We start from the raw sequence: 24,023 nt of genomic DNA, 5'->3' as shown, positions 1-24,023 counted from the left end.
GTTTACTGGCTACTGCCATAAATCAGACTTAGGCCTCAAAAAAATATCCAGGCCTGTCAAGGCATTAAGCTTTTATTTTCTGACTCGATCCAGTGGTAAATGAGAGCTTGTATTTTCCTTTAAAACTGTAAAGGGATTTTTAAGGATTGTCGCTGGATGACTGCCAGCTACGAAAGATACAATACAGAGGGTAACTGGTTAGGAGAGATTTGGGAAAGTCTTAAGTATGAAAAATGGCTTTTCTTAAAGGTTTTTCAATGAAATGAGAAACGGAGCTTATATTTCATAAAGGTCCCCCCCCCCCCTCCGAAAGACCTGAACGAGTCACAAGAAAAAGCATTAGGAAATGAAGAGTCGCTCTCTTAGAGAAATGGGAGTGCTATTTGTTATGTGTGCCCCCTTGCTTCCTCTCTCGTTTTCTATGTACACAGATGCTTGGGCCGGTTCATTAGTCAGTTCCTGCCATCATTACTGACGATATGACAGCAAGAACAAACAGACTGGACAGTTTTATGTGCTGTGTATTAATTGCTTCATCATTTAGGCCTGCAAACCAGGACTATGAGGCAAGTCCATTCAAACCCCCCCCCCCCACACACACACACACCGCCCCCTGCTCAAAATTCGAAGCAAGTTTGCAAGGTGCAAATCTTGCCTGTGGGATCACTTCTTAATGTCTCCCCTGGTTGAGCAATCAAATCCCAGACTCCAAATGCTGAAAGCCTTCTTGCAGTTGGGAGAGCGATGAAGTTAAAGTACGCAGGTATCGCACCCAAACACCACGTCCAGGAAATCTGGAAAAAGGTGCAAGGAATCAGGCTGAGGTCAGGCACTCGGTGTCGAAAAACAATCTGCTTAGATCTTGGGATGTGTCATGTTTCATTGAGGTACGCATTTAACTTCAGTGAAGTGTAACGAAATGAGAATAAACATAATCTTTCCTCTGCCTAGCACAGGCCGTTTGCGTATACTCAGCCTGGGGGGAGCGAAGAGGGTGGGAAGGCAGGGGAGAAATACTAAGGACAGAGCAGAACTGAGGGTTTCAGAGTAGCATTTAAACCAGGATGAGACTGATCAAGAAAGGAGCAAGGCTGTGCAGACAGTGTGATCTGGCTTTATGAGGAAAGTTGGGGGGTTTGGTAGCTGGGACTGATGGGAACACAGCAGCGAGGGCCCAAGATGTGGAAAGTGACAGGCGTGTGCCGAGGTGTGTCATAATAAGAAGAGTGGGGAAAACATACCCGGGGCTGACCTTGCAAGGATCCCACAGACTATCCGTCCTGCCTGTTGAGTGATTTATGGACACCTCTCCCATCCAACCCCGGGGTCGGCAAGTTGCATTAAATCTTGGGTGTTCCCCAGGTGGGGCACTCTCTCCCTGGGTGTTGCCTTTTCTTCTTGAGAGAGTGCAGAATAACCTGAACGCAGACTTTCTGGCCTAAAGCAGTCTTGAGCACCGGCTCCCGTCTCCGTGCAATCCTTGAACGGGTCCCCTTCTAAAGCTCTTTCCAGCTGATCTCACTCCGCTCCTGCACACCCTCCCCGTGGCACATGGAGCCCAGCTGTCAGTGGCTGAAGCCACTCAGTGATCCATGAAAAACTTCTGTCGGTTCTTTGGATTTGCTGAGCTTTCTCTTTTCTCTCCGAAAACTGAGAAAGTTACACGAAACTCAGATCTCAATGCCCATAAATAAAGTTTTATTGGGACGCAGCCACGTTCATTTGCGCACAGGTTGTCTATGGCTGCTCGCACGGCGTAACGGGGCCAGTGAGTAGTTGTGACCAGGGATCGTGCGACCCACAACTATTTACCATCTGGCCCTTTACAGAACAAGTTTGCTGATCTCTGCACTATTTGCCCCATCAACCGCACACCCACACCCACACTGAGCCTGGCCAGCCCCTCGTCTTCCTTCAGCTCATCCTAAGGACTGATTGTTCCTGCCTTGTACACCGTCCCCTTCCCCTTGCATAGCCAATATTTTGTGTACTGAATGCCCTCCTAAATGTTTTCTCATTCAAACTAGCCAACTAGCAAACTATGCAACAAACTAGCAAAACTATGAAATGTAAACACGAAAAAGCCATCAGGCAATCATTAAAAAATACTCCAAGTGAAAACTGGAATAAGAGACCCACAATGTTCATATTGGTTATCCATACGTAGTAGAATTACGGATGCATTTGCTACACTTTTGGTTACCTGTGTTAACAGATACATTCTTAAAATACAGATTTTTCTAAATCTCCTCTATAACGTGCATGTTCTAAATGTTCTGCAATGGATAAATGTTATTTTTAATGGAAATTTCACAAAAATACGGATTCAGTGGCCTTTACACGAAACGCACTGAGTTAAGCACCATGGAGGATGTAAAGAATATACAAGAAATAATCCTTGCCTCAAGGAAGTCTAAAATTGATAGTTTAAAAAAAAAAAAGGACATGCATAAAGATGGTGATAATCTGCACATTTTGCCTATTTTGGTTGAGTATTCAAGATAGTAACTATTATTTGCTGAGAAATGTGTTTAAGTGTGTCTGCACAGGTGTCTATGTCTGTGATTCCCGGTCTCATTCCCTCTGCCTATGGGCACCCACTTATTTACTATAAGACCTTGAGTATGTCTGCACGTTTTCAAAAATGGAGTGTGTGTGGGCACCTGGGTGGCTCAGTCAGTTAAGCACCTGACTTCAGCTCAGGTCATGATCTCATGGCTCATGAGTTCGACTTCAGCTCAGGTCATGATCTCATGGCTCATGAGTTCGAGCCCCGCATCGGGCTCTGTGCTGACAGCTTGGAGCCTGGAGCCTGCTGCGGCTTCTGTCTTCCTCTCTCCCTGCCCCTCCACCACTTGTACTCTGTCTGTCTCTTGCTCTCAAATATAAATAAACATTAAAAAAAAAATTTTTTTTAAAGGGGGGGTTGTTATGGTTCCAGATTACCTTAAAAAAAAATGGAGTGTGTGTGTTTTAGTTTACGTTAAAGATATTCTGTCCTAATACCATTCCTTAATTTGTGCATTCTTTTTTAAATGTTTCTATTTCTGAGAGAGGGTGCTAGCTGAGGAGGGGCAGAGAGAGAGGGAGAGGGAGAATCCCAAGCAGGCTCCGCACCGACGCGGGGCTCTGTCTCACAAACCGGAAGCTCGTGACCCAAACTGAAATCAAGGGTTGGACGTTTAACCAACTGGGCCACCCTGGCACTCTTGTGCATTCCTCCCAAGAGTTATTAAAATTTCCCCAAAAGGTTTTGGGCAATCTTCTGTTAGGTTAATTCCCAGATGTGCTGTGGGTTTAGCTGCTGGTGTGAAGAAGGGCTCATCCTCTATCACCTCTTCTAGTCGGTTGTTGCTGGTGGACCATGCATCTTGACTGTGGCAACCTTGTTGGGGAAGGGGAAAAGTAAGTGAAACAATCGAGGGGCCTCGTGCAGACCGCTGTGCCACCAACTCTGGAGTTCAGGTCTACAGCTGAGGTGTAAAAGCCTGGGGTGAGGCAGGGCGGGCAGGGGTGGGGAGTCACCTCTTATCTGTATCGCTGATCAGTGTGTTTCACGTGTTTTCATAACCGAGACCTCTGCAGGCCTGCTCCTCGTGCACCTGGCATTTCCTGACCCTATACTCACTACCCAACCTCACCACAAAAGCAGGTCTGCCAAGGAACCCTTTCTTTCCTTAAAAATCCTCTGCAGAATCTCACTGAGGTTCTGAGCCTGTGATTTCCACTGTAAACCTGTTGGTGAGAAGCCACGCTGGCAGTTTCCTCTTGCTCTGTAAGTGGCATTTGTGCCCTCCAGGTTATCTTGGCAGGCGGAACATGGCCTCCAGTATCCCGCAGATCGTATCGGGGGGAACTCATTATTTGAGGGCACACCCACTGGACCAACGGCATCTGGAGGGATCTAGAATGACCCGAGCACCAGAGGGTTCGGGTCTTGGCTGGTCCCGCTTTCACCGCCACCACCTGAGCTAAATCATGTCCTTGGTGGGGGTGCCTGGGTGGCTCGGTCAGTTAAGCATCTGACTCTCCATCTTGGTTCAGGTGGTGATCTCGAGGTGCGTGAGCGTCGGGCTCTGCACTGATAGTACGGAGCCCGCTTGGGATTCTCTCTCTCCTTCTCTCTCTGCCCCTCTCCTTCTTGAGCCGTGTCTCTGTCTCTCAAAATAAATAAATTTTAAAAATCAATCAATCAGTCAGTCAGCCGGTCATGCCATTGGTGTCATAACCCCCTAGTTCTCCTAGAGGTTTGCTGAGCAGACCATTTTTGGTGGGAGTAAAGTACGCTGGACAATAGGTACCCTTTGTCCATATCCATGAAATGGTGGCAATGAGCTTCTGAGAGGTTTGCCAAAAGACTGTAGACAATCCAACCATCCTTAGCTAATGTTTATGCAGGGGTAAGCAACGCTACCTCTCACAATGGCCGGGCCCAGCTCTTCCCCCCCGCAGGTAGCCTTCTTAAGTACAGTTTCATCCGGTTCTTTCCATAACTAGACCAGTGTCTCCCAATCACAGTCACCTGGGAGCTTTCAACAAATGCCAATATCTAGGCCCCACCCCGGGGAAACCGAATCAGAACTTCCCCATCTGCTATGCCAAGACTATCATGTCGGGTCTCTGAGACCAAGTAGGGCACCTCCGTGTACGAGGGAGAGGTGAGGCAGTGGGGTGGAGAGCTTGTCCTCTGCCCCACCCCTTTCTAACCACATCTAAGCCCAAACCACAAAACCAAGTAAACAGGCAAGTGAGGGTTGATGCAGTGATTGGAAGGAAGGGGGAGTGGGGTGGGGAGGACGGATGAGGAAGAGAGGCCATATTTTATTGACAGCGTCTTCCTCGAGTTCCAAACTCATAGGCCACGATGGAGGGGATCCTTGAACGCCCGGGAAGGAGAAGGCTGGAGCCCGCCAGAGCCCCCGCTGGAGGACGAGCCCCGGCTCAGTCCAGGCCTTAGCTCCCCTTCCTCCCTGCGGTGTGGGCCACGCTCCTTCATCATCGCCGCTGCCCCGCCTAGGCTTCTTGGGTGTTCTCCCGGCTCTGGCTGCCGTGTGAGGGAATTCATTTCCTGAAGTGCCACAGCCTCAGCGGGCCGTTTTGGGACCGGGCAGCAGGGCGGGCCCCGTGGCTCCGGAGGATGTGAATCCAACAACTACCTGGAGGTGCTGAAGCCTCATTCTGGGGGCACTCGGGCGGGACAGTTTGCTCACTGGGGGTGTTTCTAAGAAAAGAGGAAATCAGCACCCCAAAGCCTCATCTGGCACTTTTTATCTAAGTCGCAAAGGAACAGAAATAACTCGGGGCGCCTGGGTGGCTCAGTCGGTTAAGCGGCCGACTTCGGCCCAGGTCATGATCTCACGGTTCGTGGGTTCGGGCCCCGCGTCGGGCTCTGTGCTGACGGCTCAGAGCCTGGAGTCTGATTCGGATTCCGTGTCTCCCTCTCTCTCTGCCCCTTCTCTGCTCGTGCTCTGTCTCTCTCAGTCTCTTAAAAATAAATAAACGTTAAAAAAAAAAAGAGAGAGAGAAAAGAAAAGAAACAGAAATAACTTTCCTTCCATCTCTGGTTTCCTCTTAAAATGACCTCTTTTCCCCAGTCCGGGCCCTCTTTGCTTCCTCTCTGTAATAATAAATACCTTTTCCTGAATGCTAACGTGTGCCGAGAGCATTGTGCTAAGTGCTACCTTCTGCGGTGTTCCCTTCATAGATGACGGAACTGGGCCCAGGGAAACTAGGTGGCTTGCCTCAAATCACCTGGCCAGTAGTTGGCAGGAGACAATTTGGACTCAGGACTGAGACCAAAGCCAGAGCCTGTGGCCACCACACCATACTGAGAGCTTCGTACACTAGAGTTGTCGGCAGTCAGAGCTGGTGCTCAAAGGCCTGACCACCATCCACCAAATTCACCAGAACTCAGAGCCGCTCGGATCTCAGCTCGAATTGGAAGCCTCCACAGGCTTTGGAGTCAAACAATGACTTGACTCTCCAAGCTTCAACTTCCTCATCTGTAAAATAGGACAATAGTGTGTACTTCATAGGGTTATTGAGGAGGTAAAATAATACAGGAGAAACATTTACTACACGTCAGGCAGAGCGTAAGAGCTCCCTCACACAGCCATCTTATTATTGATAGTATTAGCATCCAAAGTATAACCACCAGACATGTACTCCCTCATTCAGGGGATATGGACCGGTCACTGAGGTACACGGGTGAACCTAACTAGAACACTGCTCTCAGTTGACTGGTTCCTTTTCTCCTCAGGTAGAAAGTCGACTGTGGAAAGCAAGTTGCCACTGGAAGGCTGCCCGGAAGCTGTCGAATCATCAGAGAATAATGGCAAGTGTCTTCAAGCTGCGACACCTTGAAGCGGCCATTTCTCCTCAAGTACCTTTGAATACTAGAACAGGGCTTAGGATCGCCTGTCCCGTGGACAGGAGAAAATGGGGAGCGAGGGACCAAGCTTTCCTGAGCACTTTCTAGATGTCAGGCACAATGCTCCTTGCTTTCATGCTGGGCAATGTCCCCTTGTGTATAAGATGCTTGTAAGTCACAATGCAGGAAATGTTTTAGGCAGCACCTAACATGCTCTTGGACATCGCGAAGTCGCAGCATTAAATAACACTGACTCACCATGGAAGGGAAGCAATAGCCCTGTGGGGACAGACTCCAGTTTTGGACACAAATCACTTTGGTTCCCATTGTGTCTGTCCCCCTGACTGGCTGTGTGCTTAGAGCAAGTGATTTATTCTCTGTCAGCCCCGGGGCCTTCTTCATCCCCGCCCCCCCCAAGTCTCAGTAGGGTGTCCCAGCAAATCTAATAATGGCTCGTCTGACTTTAGCAAAAACAGAGCAAACCTCAGGCCCAGAGAGTTCCACAGGCAGTGGTAGCTAGTGAGGACTTAACGTTGTTTTCATTGTGGCTTGCGCATGGGTGATCAACTTGTAACTGTGACGCGTGATCCTGGCTTTCCATGTCTGATAGTAACAGAAAGCTCCCTTTTAAAACAAACATTTCAGGAAAACAGAAAATCGACCTCAGTGCGAATATGAGGAGACGACAGGACAGGTAGCAGGTGAATACAGCAAGCATGTTGAGGCGGCATTCTGACGACTGACGTCGGGGAAAGGATGACAGGGCGGCCCCGGTGCCACGACTTCCGGCCTCCAGTCAGAGACGAGGCTCCGGAAGCCGAAATGCGGTAGAGCCAAGTTCTGAGCCTAGTGCCGCCTCCCCCCAGTGCCACTGCCCTTTCCCAGGGTGTGCCAGCCACGCCCGTTCCAGCCACCCATTTTTCAGACCCTGAAGAGACCACCGTGTATCAGCCGCCCTCCTTCGAGCAGGTCCTGTGCCATGACTGTCTTTCGTTCCCTGGAGTGACGTCTAGGCTCAGGGAGAAGACCGAGTCCCCTGGCTGAGATCAAGCTGTTTTGCTGAGTCTTCTACAAACTGTCTCTAGGTGTGGCCTACTTTTGTACCGGGCTAACCTCACTCACAGGGTATCCGTTCCAACTACTTCCTTCCTTCGATGGCAATCGTGGCACCTTGCTGCAGCTCCTCGTGTTCCAACCACACATCCGAAACAGATGAGCATCTCCTGAAGTGGGAGAGGCCAAAGCCACATGAAGGATTCTGTTTCTACTGTGGCTCTGATGTCTGTTTCTTACATCAGAGAAAGGGGGACTCCAGGCACACGTTGTCGGATAAACAGTATTCGTTAGCACAGCTGTGGTAGCGGGTCCAAGAAGTTGGTGAATTAGCGAAGAAGCCCAGGGGATATGGGCTGGGAAGCGATGAGAATCCTCGAGTTTTAGACGGAGAAGCTCCCTAAAACCACACAGCCCCACCATTCTGCTTCGCACGCAAGGGGAGTGAGGCTGAGAAGTGACTTGACCTGCCCAAGGTCACATGCATCCCAGTCAGCGCACTACCGTGTTTCCCTTTGGGCTTCTGACCCCAATTTGACCTTGGGCCTCATTAAAAATTCTTGCCATGTCCTCTTTCTTCAATGGATAATTTAAAATAGAAATAATAATAAATATAACACCTCGTTGTATATGTGTAGCACCTTTCTTCCAATAAATGGTGTTCTTTCAGCTTGCCCACCCATGCTGCACAGAACGGAAGCGTTTCCACCGTGGATTCTGACACTGGTGATTGACTGGAGCCTACTCTCTGGCCCACACACATACCCCTATCAAAGGTACAGCTCAGGGGACAGGGCTCAAGTCCTACAGGGAGATCAGTTATTAGCTACTTCAGAGAAGTGTTTAAAAAAAAAAAAAAAAAGCCCTCACACATAATATACATGAAAAATGTGTTTAGAAAGCTAAATTTTTAACTGTTTTTAAAACCAACTATTTTTCTTTTAACCATCTAATTCGTTGATTCTCCACGGAATAACAGGCCCATTCGTGTTTTTTAGTAGTAATTTTGTACTCCTAATAGCAACAGAAGAGTAGCAGTAACAGTAATGACTATCATTTATTAAGCTTCTACACAGAAGTCTATTCAGTCTATTATTTCATCCTCACAAAAATCTTAATGATGGATGTATTACTACTTCACTGATGAAGCAAACTAAAGCTCAGAGCCTTTTCTTTCTGACAATGGGGCCGCCTAGATTTTCAGAGAATTCTTAAGTGCATTAGGTAAAATATAAGAACACTTTTCTAACGTATAACAGATTTGGCTACAAAGTTAAGTAATTTCTTGGGCCCCAGAAATGACCGGAAAGCCCAAATTCAAGAGTCATTAAGGGCTTAAATCAGCATTTCCCACCCACGAGGGACAAGGCCTGAAGACCAAGATGAGTAAAAGGTCTAATAAGCAGGGGCCCGTGATAAAGCCAAGAATAATGAAGGTCCACACTGTCGGTGAGTGAACTAAAATCACCTATGCTACCGAACAAGAAGGCAAAGATACACGCCCGGCTTGGCCTTAGCTTGGAGTGACGCAGCAAAAGCAAAAGAAAACAATACTTCCTATTTCTAATTTCAGATCTGGACCTTCACGGGTTTGGAGCCTGAATATACACAACCATTATAGCTGAAAGAAAACTCTGAAAATTTGGTTTAAATTGGTTCTATTGTGGTAAAATCATCAGGCACCCGGCAGAAGCAAATTCCGACAATCTTGTCTGGAGGAAGGTACGTTCAAATGGGGCCTCAGTGAATTCCTACACATTAAGTTACAAGGAAAATCAATTCTTTTTGTTTTTTTTTTTTTAAATCACTAAGCACACAAGGAAGTCAGCCACCCTGAGTGAGTCAACTGAAACAAGAAACTCTAGAATCAGATCTATAGAGACCACAGATACCAGCACTTACCAAACATAGAATACGAAATTAGAATAATTAATATGTTCAAAAATATTAAAGGGCGAAAGTATAGCAAAGAAAAGAAAGAGACTATCATAACTGGTCAGATTTGAAAAATGACTAGGTAGAAATTCTAGAAATGAAAACTATGATCCATGAAGTTAGCATTTCAATGATGAAGCTAAAAGAGAAAATAGATGAGCTGGAATACTGCAGAGATTACACACACTTGTAGTAGACAAGGAAACAGCAATGGAAAATGTGAAAATATTTAAGAAAACTGCAAAACCGGATGAGCATATTCTATAGTAAACAATAAAGAAAATGGGAAGAAGCAATGCTAAGAGGAATAATAGCTGAGAATTCTCCAGGATTAATCATAGACACCAGTGCCTGGATTAAGAAGGCCCAGAGAAACCCATGCAGAATGAGTAAAAAGAAAGCCGTTCCTAAACATATCATAGTAAAACTGCGGAACAACAAAAACAAAGAGAAGAGCTTAAAAGCAATCAGAGAGAACCAGCCGATGAATTCTCAAGAACAGCAAGGAAAATCAAATGCATGAATATCAACCAACTAGTATCAATTTAACAAGCTAGAATGCTAAACAAGGAAAGCTACCTTTCAAAAATGGGGGAGGGGGGTGGCAAAGTAGCAATTTCAAACTATCACAAACTGAGAGAATTTACCACCGGAACATTCTCATTGTAGGGACTTCTAAAGGACATGCATTTTAGGAAAAAGAAAGTGACAGGCACCTGCGTGGCTCAGTCCATCAAGTGTCCAATTCTTGATTTCAGCTCAGGTCATGACCCCAGGGTCATGGGATTGAGCCCCGTATTGGGCTCTGCACTGAATAAATGAATAAATAAAATAATGAATAAATCGATAAAGAATGTTTAAAAAGGAAAAACTAAAAAGATTTTAGAAGGTAGGTCTGAAATGTAAGAGGATTAGTGACACATATTTAATTTAAGGTAAATATGAGGTTAAATATAAATGGACATTGATGGTATAAAATAAAATCAAGAGAGATTTGAAAAATCAAGCGTTCTTTGGGTTTTTAAAATTCAAGAGGAGAGTAAAATCTGGATAACCCCATATAACGTTTGAAGATAATCAGAATTCAAGGATTCTTTGCTTTTTTATTGTTCGGAAAGAGCTCAAATATATTGATGAATTTTCAATTCTATTATGTTAAATAGGCATATCAAAATTTCTAGGGTGACTTCCTAAAGGAAATGGAATACAGGGAAAAGACCGAAATTGGGGATGGGGGAATGCAACCAATCAGTTCAAAACAAGGAAGCAAAGGAGAAAAAAAAGCAAAGACAAATGAAAACTCAGGATAAATATTACTAGAAAGTACAAAATAAGATGGTACAAATGAATCCACATAGTTCAGTTATTACAAATAATATAAATGGGCTAACCTCTCCAGTTAAAAGATAGACTACCAAAGTATGGCCTGACCCGGAGGGAGTAGTTGGTCCCAATTGAAGACGAGGAGAAACAAGGTTTGGAAGGCTATCCCAACAGCATCATGTCCCATAGAACTCTGAAAGTTTAGTGCAAGCATTTTACTTTGATTCAACAGGCCGTGCTAGTGAGAAGCATGGGGCAGGAGTCGGCTGTTCTTCAATCTAAGAGTCCTATTACTATTTGAATGAATTTTTGTTCAGCCTATGCATGGGCTATATTGATAAAAATTTTAAAGAAGAAGCAATCTCAAAATAAATAACAATCCTCTGGTTTGAAGATAAAGAGAAAAATAGATAGAAAGTTATTTTCCTTTATATACTCCTGTATTGTTTGAATTTCGGACAGTAAGTGTAATTTTTATGATTAACAACCTCAAATATAGGCAATGGGGTACTGTGTAATGTTGAGTCAGGAGGGACTTGAGAATAGAATATTATTTGGAGAGTAGACTGCAAGGTGAATTGAGGGATCAGGAGACAAAAACTATAATCAGAGAAGTTTGAACAACTAAAGTGATTGCCTGAGCCAGTGTAACAAGTGCAGTATGGAAGAAAAGGACGAACTTACAAGGAAAGAAGTGACAGAATTTGTTGACTGTTCTTGTTCCTGCAGGTCCAGGGTAGCAAGGGCAATTGAGTAAGTACTTAAAGATGAAGGAAGAGGCCAAAATTACTTAATGAATGATGATGATAATGCCTGTTCTAGTCTGTTCCTGTAGGAGGATTCGTTTCTAGCCTGAGCCAGCTTCAGAGAATCTCTGATTTGGAGAGTAAAAGACTCACCGGATATTCAGGAGGGTTCTATCCCTCCTTGGTCTCTTTCCTCTAAGTGATTTGGCATAGCCAAAGAGGAAACACCACGATGAGCTTCAGAGCCTCAAAAACACGAGCCAATTTGCTGAGAATGCAACAAATAAACAAAAACCTTCATGTGCATGTTCTCCCAGGACCCTCCCTAAACCCAGTCCACAACATGGGAAGATCTGGAATGACTGTGGAATTTCAAGTAAATTGCTGGAAGGGAGAGGACAGCATATCCACCACACCATGGGCCCTTGCACGGGGCTGGCAGGTGTAGCCTCTGTTCCCTAGACTAGCTTGTTCCTGGAGCCGCATTATCCAGTGGTTAGGTATGAGATCCGAAGCCCCAGATGGCAAGGAATCAAGTACCTGGAAAAGGAGGCACCTTTCTCAGCAATTTTCTCAGCAACCATGTGCCTCCTCATGGTTTCCAAACTGTCCGTTTCCCAGGCCTTCTAGAACTCAAACTGTGTGACCTGAACACATTACCTCACCTCTCTGGGCTCTAGCTTCCTCACGTATAAAATGGCGATAGCCACAACAGGCTTCTAAAGAGTTGTTAGCGGGGCTGGATGAGATGATGATACAGAAAATGACTTGGCACAGTGCACTAACTTAATACTTGTTTTTAAAAATTAATTTTTAAACAGAAGATACAGGGAGGGGAAGGAAGGGAGAGAGGGAAGGAGATAGGACTAACAATAATATAAGGCACGTGCCCTCTCCCGAGGCTGGGGCAGCAGCGCTGGTCCAGGAGGGTGTTGCTATGGCAACCCTCACCAACATTTTAGATGGGATTCTGAACCCTGAGGCCATTTGTACGTTAACCCAAATCCCTTCTGAATAGCTAACATTGCTCTAGAGGTTCATCGCCTGCTTCCTGCTAGCATTTCCTGAATTCTGAGTCCTGAGATACACCCCAAGGGCTAGTGGGGTGCTGAAGGAAATGTGGTCTTCACTGGCTTTGCTGGTTACAGGTACAGAGGGACATCCTGGTGCCAGATCCAGCTTCCACCACAAAGCCTGTCTGCTCCAGTGGCCTTACCCTACGCCCACCCTGGCTCCCATCACTGGTAAGTGACGTGGTTTTAGACGACATTGTACATGGAGTCAAGACATGGAAGGAGTTATTTATTTTCCCTGATGACTGTTTGCTCTCTGGATAAACTACAATGCTATTTTATGTTATTAATGCCAATAGTGGGTTGCGTTTTCTCACGATTAAGCTTCGCCCCCACCCAGCCCCCCATTTTAGAGTTGGGCTATAAATAGGAGTTCCTTTGTTCCGCGTCTCCTCTGGGCAATAATTGGAAACATAAACTGGGAGACACCCTCATGTCTTTCCATGTCTCTTGGTTGTTTCTCTACCAGCAGACAGTCGCACAAACAAACAGGCTGCTTTGTTTGTGTTTTCTCTGCAGCCACAATTTCTTCCACTAAATGTTTATGCATCTCAGCATCTCGGGACCGAGATGGATGGTATGTTAATATCCGTTTGAACATGTGCACTTAATGTGCCTGGTTAATTGGAGTAATTAGTAGTCTTTTCATTGCAAGGCCGTTGCTGAAATTAAAACAGGGCGGTTATTTCTTTTAATGGACTAACCGAAGAATTTTTATTTTGCAAGTGAATCAGGACTCACAGACATGAAATTCTGCTCTGCAACAGACAAACATTCTAAGGACATGGGGGTCTTTGGGGACAGTCCCCAGTCTCATTTTGACCCTCTGTATTTCCATCTACCAATGGTTACAGGGCACAGGGGGATAGAATTTATCACCCAAATCACAACCCTTTTGACAATGAAACAGGGCCCCGTTACTGATTTCATCGGGACCAAGAGTATGGTCACCCAACCTCATGTATGCACAGCCCCTTACATGCGACATTCACTGTTTGGTTCTATCTGCTCCTCACCCTCAACCACCAGGGAGGGATCATTCCCAGTGAAAAGATCAGGTAACTGAGGCTGAAAAGCTAAGTGACTTGCCCCAGGCCCGCCAGTCAGTGAAAAGAGCCATGCTCAACCCCAGCTCTTCTCCAGAGCTGTATTATTCAACCACCACACTGACCCACATTCCTCAGGCCAGCCAGAGAGGGCCACAGAAATGAGTGGTAGCACGTGAGCGTGTGTGGCAGAACCGGAAGGTTAGAGGGGAACTGAAGGGTAGCCGGGGGGAGACAGCATTAAGGAGCCGGCAGGACATCCTGGCCACGAAGGCTCGGAGGCCATGGCTTGGGCTTCTGAAAGAGGCTGACCTTCTGGAAGGGCTACAAAGAAGGCTGCTCTGATGTCGTGGCCCAGCTTCCTGCCCCTCAGGCGTGGCTGTGGCTCAAACAAGCTCCAGCGCTCCTGTGTGGCCCAGGGAGCTCTCATGATAAAGGCAACGGCTGTTGTGACTCTATTTTCCGGAAGACAATTTCTGACAAATTCCCGGGCTGATGGGCTGGCCACGATGCAGCATGGTCTATGGGCTGTCAGGGTGACTCTGTGTGTCACCCTCATCCGTGACTCATCTACCAGGCAGCACGGAGTGTCTCCTTCCTACCTGCTGTTTCTCTCCACCTCCCAACACTCCTTCTCCCCCCAGCTCAAGGTACTCTGCTCTTCTTAACTCATTCCCTCTGATATTTGCATTTCCATCTTTACAATTTGGCGTCCCTGTGAAGTTTCCCTTTGTACATTTCCCTGTTCCTGTGTTCCCAATATTCAGGTATCATCACTCAATAACCATGCGACAGCAGTAATGCCTTTCATATGGAAAGAATTGGTTTTTTATTGATGGCAAATGTTGTGATGAACTTTCATGCCCACTTGGAGCCAGAGGGGCTTTTTATTGGGTGAACGGCACTAAGATGTGGTTCCAAGAAATGTCTTTGGAGTGTGGACTGAGATGTACTTTTGGGAACAGGTCTTATGGACGGTGCAGGGGGAGAAGGCAGGGAGCCTTTGCCTTTATCAAAATCTCATCAATCAAGTTGTGTAACAGCAACATTATTAATAACCCTACAGTTTCATTACAGCTGGTATTTTTCTAAGCACTTCTCTAGAACCCTAAAATGAAGGCAAGGCAGATATTATTATTTCCGGGTTGCAAGGTAAGCAACATTGTAACAGGACTTACTGGCCCCATGAGCAAGGAGTCAGTTGATAAACAGGTAGGTGTCCTAGGAGAAGGATACTTTTAGCAGGTGTGAAAAGCTGTCCTAGGGCATCAGAGATGCTCTCAGAAGATCAAGAGTCCTTCCCAGGCTAAATTCTTCCCAAATCCTCTTTGCTAGGCCAAATACAAGAGCATGGCCACCACATCCAGGTATGGTGTTCATCTCAAAGTCACCTGAAATGCAGTTAAGCATCCTGATATCTAACCCAGATGCGGTTGAAACCATGGGTTATTTATGCCACGAGGATATGATGTGGCAGATGGAATGTGAATGCCACGTATTGACTAGTCTGGAGATAGAGCCAGTCTCCATTGGACCTAATGAGAGAAGAGCCAACTTTGGAATATGGAGGTGGTGATGCTAGGGTATCCCATCCACGTTAGAACACAACCCACCCCTGGACTGCTCAGAAGCCAGCCTTGGCACTGACCTTGATAAAATAAGAGAATTAGGGGACCAGATAGGAACTTGGAAAACACGTGGGGCTACCACCACCGCCATTTTATTAATATGGAAGCTAAAGCCTCAAGACTGCGAAGGGGCTTACCCTAGCTAGCAAGGTTAGCCAGGGCAGAGTGGTGCTATGAACCCAGGACCCAGACAGAGAAGGTGGCTCTTCACTCAGCCACCCACATCAAATCAGGGGATTTTCTAGCTCACCCCGCCTGACTTTCCCTCTTCCTCCTTAACCCGTTGACTCCCCCTTATTATTTGTCTGCAGCTGGTGCTCCAGGACTCACCGGTCTATCTGAGTTAAGAAGAAGACATCTTTCCACACATTTGGTTGCTGCATGCCCTCACCACCCTCATGCCCCTATCCTTTACTATGAGGGAGCAAAGGTCCCTGAGCAGCAGGCTGCGCCGGCTGTACAGACGATGTCGTAGCTCCGTGGGGAGGTCACATGCTCAATATCCAGCCTGCACTCCCCAAGGGGTGCACTATGAGATGTGTCCCGATCGCTTGGCTTCAAGCCTGTCCTGGTCCCAGACACAATAGGTTACCTAGGACTGGGTTGGAAGGGAAGGTGTTTTTCTGTTTCTAGGCCACTGGCTCCCATTATTCATGGATGTCCCTCGCCACGTCCACAGCCTCCTTGCTTGTGCTACTAAGTGGCTCATAGTGCAACATTTGGGATCTTGAGAGCTCAGATCTTTTGTCCTCTGTGACCTAATGCTCCCTGGCTCATGTTTCAAGGGATGTTTTCCTGCTCCCCCTTTTTGTCTTTTTTGTCTGTCTTGAGTTCTTCATCTGCTCTTTCTGTTTTGCTTGGCTTGTGAAATGTCATATTTCATTCTAAGCCAACATGCGGCTCCTATATCAATTCAGCTTCAGTCACAGAATATCAAAGAGAGGGCGTAGGCCATGATTAGCTTCTATAGGCTCTAAGATTGTAGGAAATTCCATCCAGCGAATCTGCAGCTAATTACCCACGCTATATGCAGTGCTCTTAATTGATATTTCACTTGGCAAACAAAGCAACTTAAAGGGACTTTTCTTTCCCCCAACTTCTCAGAAATCAACAATCTAGTTCTACCACCACCACCATTCGATTAAGGAGGAAGCCAGAGCCACCCGCTGTGGTGGGGCAGTGTGACTATGAAGGCCCTGGTTTCGAGACTGTTACGGTCTCTCAGCTACTAGACCGGCCACCTCGTCCTCTGTCCTTCCAGCATCCGTCACGTGGGTCTTCCTCAACCTACCTTTTTCAGTCTGGATCCTCCCAGGTTCTCCCAATGAGGATAGCTTACAGGTTGCTGTCTCCTACACCCATGGCCAATGCTCTTTACACAGGAGGGATCAAGAATTAAGTACCTATTGGGGAGCCGGGGTGGCGCAGTCAGTTAAGCGTCCAACTTCAGCTCAGGTCATGATCTGACGGTTCGGGGGTTCAAGCCCCACTTCGGGCTCAGTGTCGACAGCTCTGAGCCTGGAGCCTGCTTGGGATTCTGTGTCTCCCCCTCTCTCTCTCTCTGCCCTTCCCCTGCTCGCACTCTGTCTCTGTCTCTCTCGCTCTCGAAAATAAACATTAAAAAAAATTTAAGGGGTGCCTGGGTGGCTCAGCTGGTTAAGCGTCCAACTCTTGGTTTTGGCTCAGGTCACGGTCTCACAGTTCATGAGTTTGAGCCCTGCGTCTGTGAGCCCTGAGCACTGTCAGTGCAGAGCCCGCTGGGGATTCTCTCTCTCCCTCTCTTTGCCCCTCCCCCACCTACTCTCTCTGTCTATAAATAAATGAATAAATAAGAATTAAGTACCTATTCTGTGGCAGACACCACGTTAGGCACTTTGTATGTATCCTCACACACCATATACATCAGGCAGTAATGTATCTTCACCGCGATCTTATGCAGGAGATACGAACACTGAGCTCAAAGAGGGTAATGATTAGCCAAGGTCAATGAAGGATTCAAATCATGTTCACCTAATTTCAACAGCTGTGTGCTGTCTACTAAGTTTTCTCAGGGAAATGATTTCTGCAAGCGGCCCTTCCCAAGCACAAGAACTTTCGCCATAAGCCAGGTTTTCTCCCTTACCACTGCATTGAGCTAATTCTTTTTCATCATACTGCTGAAGCTTACAATCAGGGCCCTCCCTTCGGGAACACAGACCCAGGGACCATTTACAATAGCAACCAGCACATGCGTTTCCATAAACGGATATAGCTTGTGGTGGAATTATCAAACCCAAAACAAGCCCTCAACTCCAGCAAAATAGCCCCAAAGCACAAACTGTTCCCGGGAATAGCCTAGAAAGAGCATTTGTGGTTTCTACCTACGCTCAGAAACTATGAGGGGACCAGGAACTCCAGAGATCCCCTAAAGGAAAGGTCCCCAGGCACCTTGCAGAGGCGGAAAGGAAATGTGTGCTGCAGACAGCCCTCACCAGCTCGTGAGAGCCTACTGTGTGCATCAGTCCCCAACCGTGATTTTAGTGATGTCATACTGGTAGCTTGGACTTGGCCATGGCGGGACGGCTTATACCGTATCTGAAACAGTATCCCCACCTACCCATTGTTCTCTACCTCCTTTGGTTTTTTTGTTGTTGTTGTTTGTTTACATAAACCTCTTATCACAACTGAACTTTATGTTAGTTATTTTATTATAGGTTTGGTGTTTATCTGCCTTTGCTATGATCTCCAGTGGATGGAACATATTTTAAACTATATTCTAAAATGAGTGAAAAAATGAACTGCTTTTCATAGGTTAATTTGACATACCTCATGCTTGACCAGGTATCATCGGTTACCTTTCTATTTATATGTATCTTCCATCACATCTAGTTCTGGAAAGTTGCTTTTGTTTAAATTGATTCTCTTATAGTTACTACATAGCCAAGTGACAGTAAACATAGCCATTCTCATTATAAACTAATTTAAAAAGGTAATTTTCCAATTAACAAATATACACCAGTGTAAACTGGGCTCTCACGGTGAAATAATGAGAGAAGTTGCCGACAAGTTTGGAAAGAAAACAAAGGTATTTGTTAGTGGCAAGACCTAATGAAAAACCTGATGGTCTAAACAAGAAAAACTGACAAGCACGATTCTCCCCACAAGAACACGGGTAAATTACTTCTGACTTAATAATTTTGCCTAAGGACAATTTCAGGCGTCATATACACAAATCCTCCCTCTGGAAAGCATACAATGAGAAAACCTGTGTTGAAATTTTGGCTTTACCATCTACTGTTTACAGAACCTTGGCCAAGTTGCTTGACCTTTCTGAACCTTTGTTGCTTTACCTGTAACATCATTATCTGCCATGCTTTGCAAGGCTGTTGCATTAAATAACATCATGAATGTGAATGCACTTGGAAAGCGGTGAAGGACGACAAAGCTATGGTCTATTATTTGACCTTTGAGAGAGATCGGGGCAAAATAAACACCTCGATGAATACCACTGCAAGTATTAACAAAACTAGCAATGGTACAAAATATATGGTATAAAAATATGGTTCTTCCTCGAGTTAGTCTCTAAGGCAGCACTGTCCGCTGTGATACAAACATTCTACACCTTTGCCCTCTGATACAGAAGCCATTAGCCACCTACAGCTTTTCAAATGTGGCTTTTCAAATTGAGCCCTTCAAATGTGGCTAGCATGACTGGAGAACTGTATTTTAAATGTTTTTCATTTCATTAATTTCATTTAGTTTCATTTAAACAGTCATAGGTGGCTGGAGGCTCCTGTATTGGACAGCGCAGCTCCAAGGCATTTCTTCAACTATGTTTTGGAGAAAACTCCCTCTTGGCCCCCGTCGTGAAGGGATTTGGTTTTGCAAGCATCAAGAAGCCTGGTGATAGACATCTTGTGGTTTCGTGCAAAGGAGAAAGTGTGGAATGGAGTGAAGCCTGGAGGACATGGAGAGAAGGGGATGGCCTCCTTGCCCTGTGGCCATGTTGATTTTGAAGAAGCCAATGGGACCTGCCCTTTTAGGATCCCAGTGTCCCTTCTTATCTGCTGTGTGACCTTAGAAAAGATATTTCGCTTCTCTGAGCCTCAGTCTTTTAACCATAACGTCTCCTTCATAAGATTACTGTGAGGGTTAAATGAAATAGGTTAATGATCCAAAGTGCCAGCCCAGAGCAAGCCGTGAACTCTCAACTTTTCCCTTCATGCCGGGAGCACAAGCAAATGGGGGTAGCACATTGCTTCGTGTTTCTTGCCTCAGGCCACACTACTGCTCGGCTGCCTAGCCATGCGTGGGACATCACTGGAGCTACGTTCGGCCTCAAGCAGCCCGAGCTGGCACACACCCAGCCTCCCTCCCTCCATTCAGGCCTCCTGAATGCCCTGACCTCACCCAGCACTTTGCTCTGAAGATCTCCGAGGCCTTCAAAGACTCCTCTTTGGATTCAATACAAACGATGTTCCTTCTGGGTATGTACACAGGTGGGGGGGCAGGCTGGAGGGTGCGGCCCAACCACCTCTCAAAGTGGAGCCACAACTCCCTCTGCTCAGCTCCTCAGGAGATTTCCCTGCACTGGCCTTTCCTCTGAGGCTGATGGAAAAAAATGCAGTCTGGCTCATCCCCACACAGGCCCTTGGGTGAAGTTGAAGACCTAGTGCCTGCCAGGGCAGGCCCACTCCAGCTAAAAAGCAGGTGCTGTGGTCCCACATTTCAGGTGTGGCAAATGAAAATTCAGCAAATGTCGAAGTCTCACCTCTTAGATTGCCTCTCTCTTCTAGAAGCAGCACCAAAATCCTTCAGATGCTGGGCTCTCGGCATTCGGAAAGCAAGTTCACGGATGTGACAGTTTAACAACATGGCTGCCAAGTCTTTGACGTTTCTCCCTTCAGAGGTAGGGCCCCCTCCTTGAATCTGGGTGGGCTCGTGACCACTTTGACCAATAGAGTATGGCGAAAGTGACACCATGTGACCTCTGAGGCTATGTCACCAGAGGCCTTACAGCCCCCACCAGGGTGGCTGGGACACTTGTCCTCAGAGCCCAAGCAGCCATATTAGAAGCCTAACTACCCAGAGGCCACGGTGCTGGAGAGCCACGCAGAGGCCCTCCTGGAGGGAGGCAGTCCCAGCGAAGACCATCCTTTGCCCAGCCCATCCAGGCACCCAACATGTAAGCAAAGACGCCCCCAGCCTTTGCAGTCTTTCAGCCGAGGCCACAAACATTTACAGTGGAGACAAGTCATTCCTGCTGTGCCTTCTCCACACAATCTGAGAGCATAACAAAGTGTTGTTCTCTTGCACCACTAAGTTTGGGGGCGACTTGTTGCTCGGTAACAGATGATGGGGCCCCAGCACAGTGTCTCACAGAACTCCAAGCCTCCTGAGTCCCAGCTTATCTGGGAAACTGAATCCCACAGACTGAAATGCCCTATCAGAGGACCTGCATAGTTGGAGCTGTTGATCATTGATGAAGGGGAGACAGTGCTGGACAGGCATAAAAATTGTCTGCGGTAGAACCACAGGGGGAGAGGAGGCAGGCAGGAAGGAGCACACTTTATTTTTCACTTTATTGTCATTCTGAACTCTGATCTTTGAAAATCACTCTTTTTTTTTTTTAAGTGAAAAAGAAATTGATAGAGGAGCAAGGACTTGCTAGTGTGATTTCAGTGGATGGCTTTATTCAACGAAGTTCACATTGAATTTGCATGTGGTGGGTTTTTTTGGTTTTTTAAAAAAAAAATTTTTCTAATGTTTATTTATTTTTGAGAGAGAGAGAGAGAGAGAGAGAGAGAGAGAGACAAAGTGCGAGCAGGGGAGGGACAGAGAGAGAGGCAGACACAGAATCTGAAGCAGGATCCAGGCTCTGAGCCATCAGCACAGACCCCGACGCAGGGCTCGAACCCATGAACTGTGAGATCGTGACCCGGGCTAAAGTTGGGCGCTTATCGAGCTGAGCCACCCAGGCTCCCCTGCATGTGGCGGTTTTTTGGTCTTGTTTTGTTTTCATGCTTTGCTAGCATTTTCTTTTCTGATCAGCCCCATGTTCTTCAGGGTCACATAGAGCACTCTACCCCAGAAAAAAAGGCAAAAGGCAGCCATTTTTAGTCACAGTGTGGCGGCGATGAAAAGCGCTCTAGGTCCTTAGAGGGACTCAGCCGTCCGTGGGACAGAAGGAAGAGCCCTGAGCCAAGAGGAGGACATAGGGATTCATGAACATGTTGCTTCGACACGCTATTTTAATATTTCCAGGCCTCGGTTTGGTCGTTCACAAATTGGTTTCACTGATGTCTAAGGTCTGTCTTCTAACATTTTGGAGAGAAAGAAGTTAATATTTATTAAGTGCTTACCGTGTGGCAAGCAGTATGCTAGGCCTTCTATTTATTTTATTCAATCCTCAGAAGAATTTTTTTTCCTAAGAACCGGCATCCCCGGTGGGTACATGAAGAAACCAAGGCCCCGTGACATGGAGGTTTCAGGAGCTGGGAGGCAGAGGGGTAGAATTCCAAAATCAACATGGCTACCCCTCCAGAAAAGGCTCACTCGCCTCTCTGCCCCCACAGTGTTTCCCACACCTTGTGCCCAGAGGCTGAGCGTCTGGTTCTTCAGTCTCTAATCCTCCACAGTGAGGAGGGAGGGTCCTCACTGCATTCCTTTGTACTGTCATCAGCTCCTTAAAGTGGCAAGAAACAATAGCGCCTTTCTCTGCTTTTCTGGAAGGGTGGCTCTTGGACCCTGAGCAGGGCAGGCCTCCCAGCCCGACTGCCCCCAGGTGCCCTGGGCAAGTCTAGAGGAATCCAGCCACCCAGCAATCCCGTGCAGATCTCGAAACTGTTGAGTAGTGTGAGCTCCCATTTCCCCCTTAACAAGAGTCCCACAACTCCTCAGCTCTGGCTTATGGGACATATACTCCACTCACCACGGGACTCAAGCCAGCGTATAATGACCCCTTCTGCAAAATACGAGGGACTCAGCTTTCGCTGCCAGGCATGCACTTCTCCATCACCAGGATGCCTCTTACACTTGTGTTTTGATGAAGAGGGTTCTGCCTGTGTGGAGATGCCTCATGCCCCAAACCGGTGCCTGGAATCACCACCCAGGGTTGACCAGGTCTCGCTACAAGTGGCACCCGCGCGGGGTCATGGAGAACTGTGATATCTAAGAGGAACGATTGCAGAGCAGATAAGATCACAGGCTTCAAAGCCAGACAGGTTGGATGTCAACTCTACATGGTAGTTTGAAGATAACTGTAAATCCTTTGCCCTTTCTCCTGTTAAGAGTTGGGAGTCCGTTTCCTCTCCCCTTTGGCTCTGGGCTGGCCCCTGTGACTGGCTTTGACCAACAGAACACAACGGAAGCGACTCTGCCCATCTCCTCTGTCAAGGGCGACCTCCAACGACGTGCAGCTTCCGCTTTTGTGCCTCTTAGAAGCCTGTGCTGGGGAAGGATTCTGACGACCCAGCAGAACCACCCCACTGAGCCCTGCCTGCATTCCTGACCCATGGACTCGTGAGCAGTCAAATGGCTGTTGTCTAAACCACTACGTTGTGGTGGAGGGTGTTAGGCAGAAACAGAGAACTGAAAGAGTGTGAGAATTAGAGCATACCTTCTTGGTGCAGACTACAGATGCTGGGACGAGTGGTAAGGAAGTCCTCATCAGGGAGGGGGCCCTGGGGCTTGTCAGAGGCTACGGAATTGCATGAGTGAAAGGGCAGGGTGCGAGCGGAGAAAATTCTACGAGATCCAGCTACTCCACAGGCCTCTGGAAAAATGCTGTGAACGCTGACAGGACTTCTCAATTATTTTCACTACAGCCACCTGACTACAGAGAGCAAACCCTAAGTTTGGCCCAGGGTACCCTCCTACAAGTGGAAGATTGCTCCAAAGTCTTGTTCTATCTTTACAACTCCTGTGAATTTTGTGTTGCATTTTAACATTAAAATGCATTTGCATTTTAACATTTTAACATTAAAAAGCAGTTGAACTGGGGTGCCTGGGTGGCTCAGTCAGTCCAGTGTGTGACTCCCGATTTCGGCTCAGGTCACGATCTCACGGTTCATGAGTTCCAGCCCCATGCTGGGCTCCGTGCGGGTGGTGCGGAGCCCGCCTGGGATTCTCTCCCTCCCTCTCTGCCTCTCCCCTGCTCCTGCTCACTCTCTCTCTCTCTCTTTCTCTCTCTCTCTCTCTCTCTCAAATAAATAAATTTTTTAAAAAATGGCTGAAGTTACTTACCAGTTAAGTAGCCTAACTTCCCCCTACCAGAACCTCTTTATGGAAACTAGACACTCCAGGAAGAAGGGTCAAGATGAGACCTGAGACTCTGTGTAGCCCCAGAACACACATGCACCCTGAGGGGACATCAACCTCACCCACCTGCTGAGGTCGAAGACTTGGGACTTTTCTTTCAGGATCTAGTCACTTGCCTCAGCAGCCAAATCTGGCCCCTGGGTCCCGCTCTCCTCTCCCATTCTCCGCTGTAAGCTGTCGCTGAAGTCACAGGGCACCGACTCGGAAGAGACCCTGTAGACTCCCTCCAGACACATATAGAAAATTTAAGTCACCTGAAAATCCAGTCCTATCTCTGATGCACACTCCAGGTCGGCCTCCCCCAGTGGAAAGCAACCTGAGGCAATTCCCGGCCTTCCCCAGCATACTCGAACGCTCCCCAAACGTCCTTTTTTTCTCAGACAATTCACACACACACACACACACACACACACACACATCTATAGCCTGTGTAGATACGTTGACACTTGGAAGCAAAATAGAGGAAAGCTTTTATTATTGTTTGCCATTTGAAAATGATTATCCAGCAGGATGATGTGTATTGAAGGAGACAGCTGGCAGTTAGCATCCCG

The 24,023-nt window shown here is 46.9% G+C and overlaps 1 protein-coding gene across 1 annotated transcript in view; it reads right to left on the bottom strand.

The window, feature by feature from the left end:
• Nucleotides 1-617: 617 nt before the first annotated feature.
• RUNX2 (RUNX family transcription factor 2) overlaps nt 618-24,023 on the bottom strand; it is a 259,057-nt gene continuing 235,651 nt past the window's right edge. Inside the window, exon 8 of the mRNA XM_042986483.1 lies at nt 618-794. Within this exon, the coding sequence (XP_042842417.1) occupies nt 751-794 (44 nt within the window). The 3' untranslated portion in view covers nt 618-750. The remainder of the gene's footprint in view (nt 795-24,023) is intronic.

This window comes from Panthera tigris, chromosome B2 (genome assembly GCF_018350195.1).
Source record: "Panthera tigris isolate Pti1 chromosome B2, P.tigris_Pti1_mat1.1, whole genome shotgun sequence".
Taxonomy (NCBI): Eukaryota; Metazoa; Chordata; class Mammalia; order Carnivora; family Felidae; genus Panthera; species Panthera tigris.
Note: the sequence above shows the minus strand (reverse complement) of the source record. Positions and strands in the feature narration are given on the sequence as shown.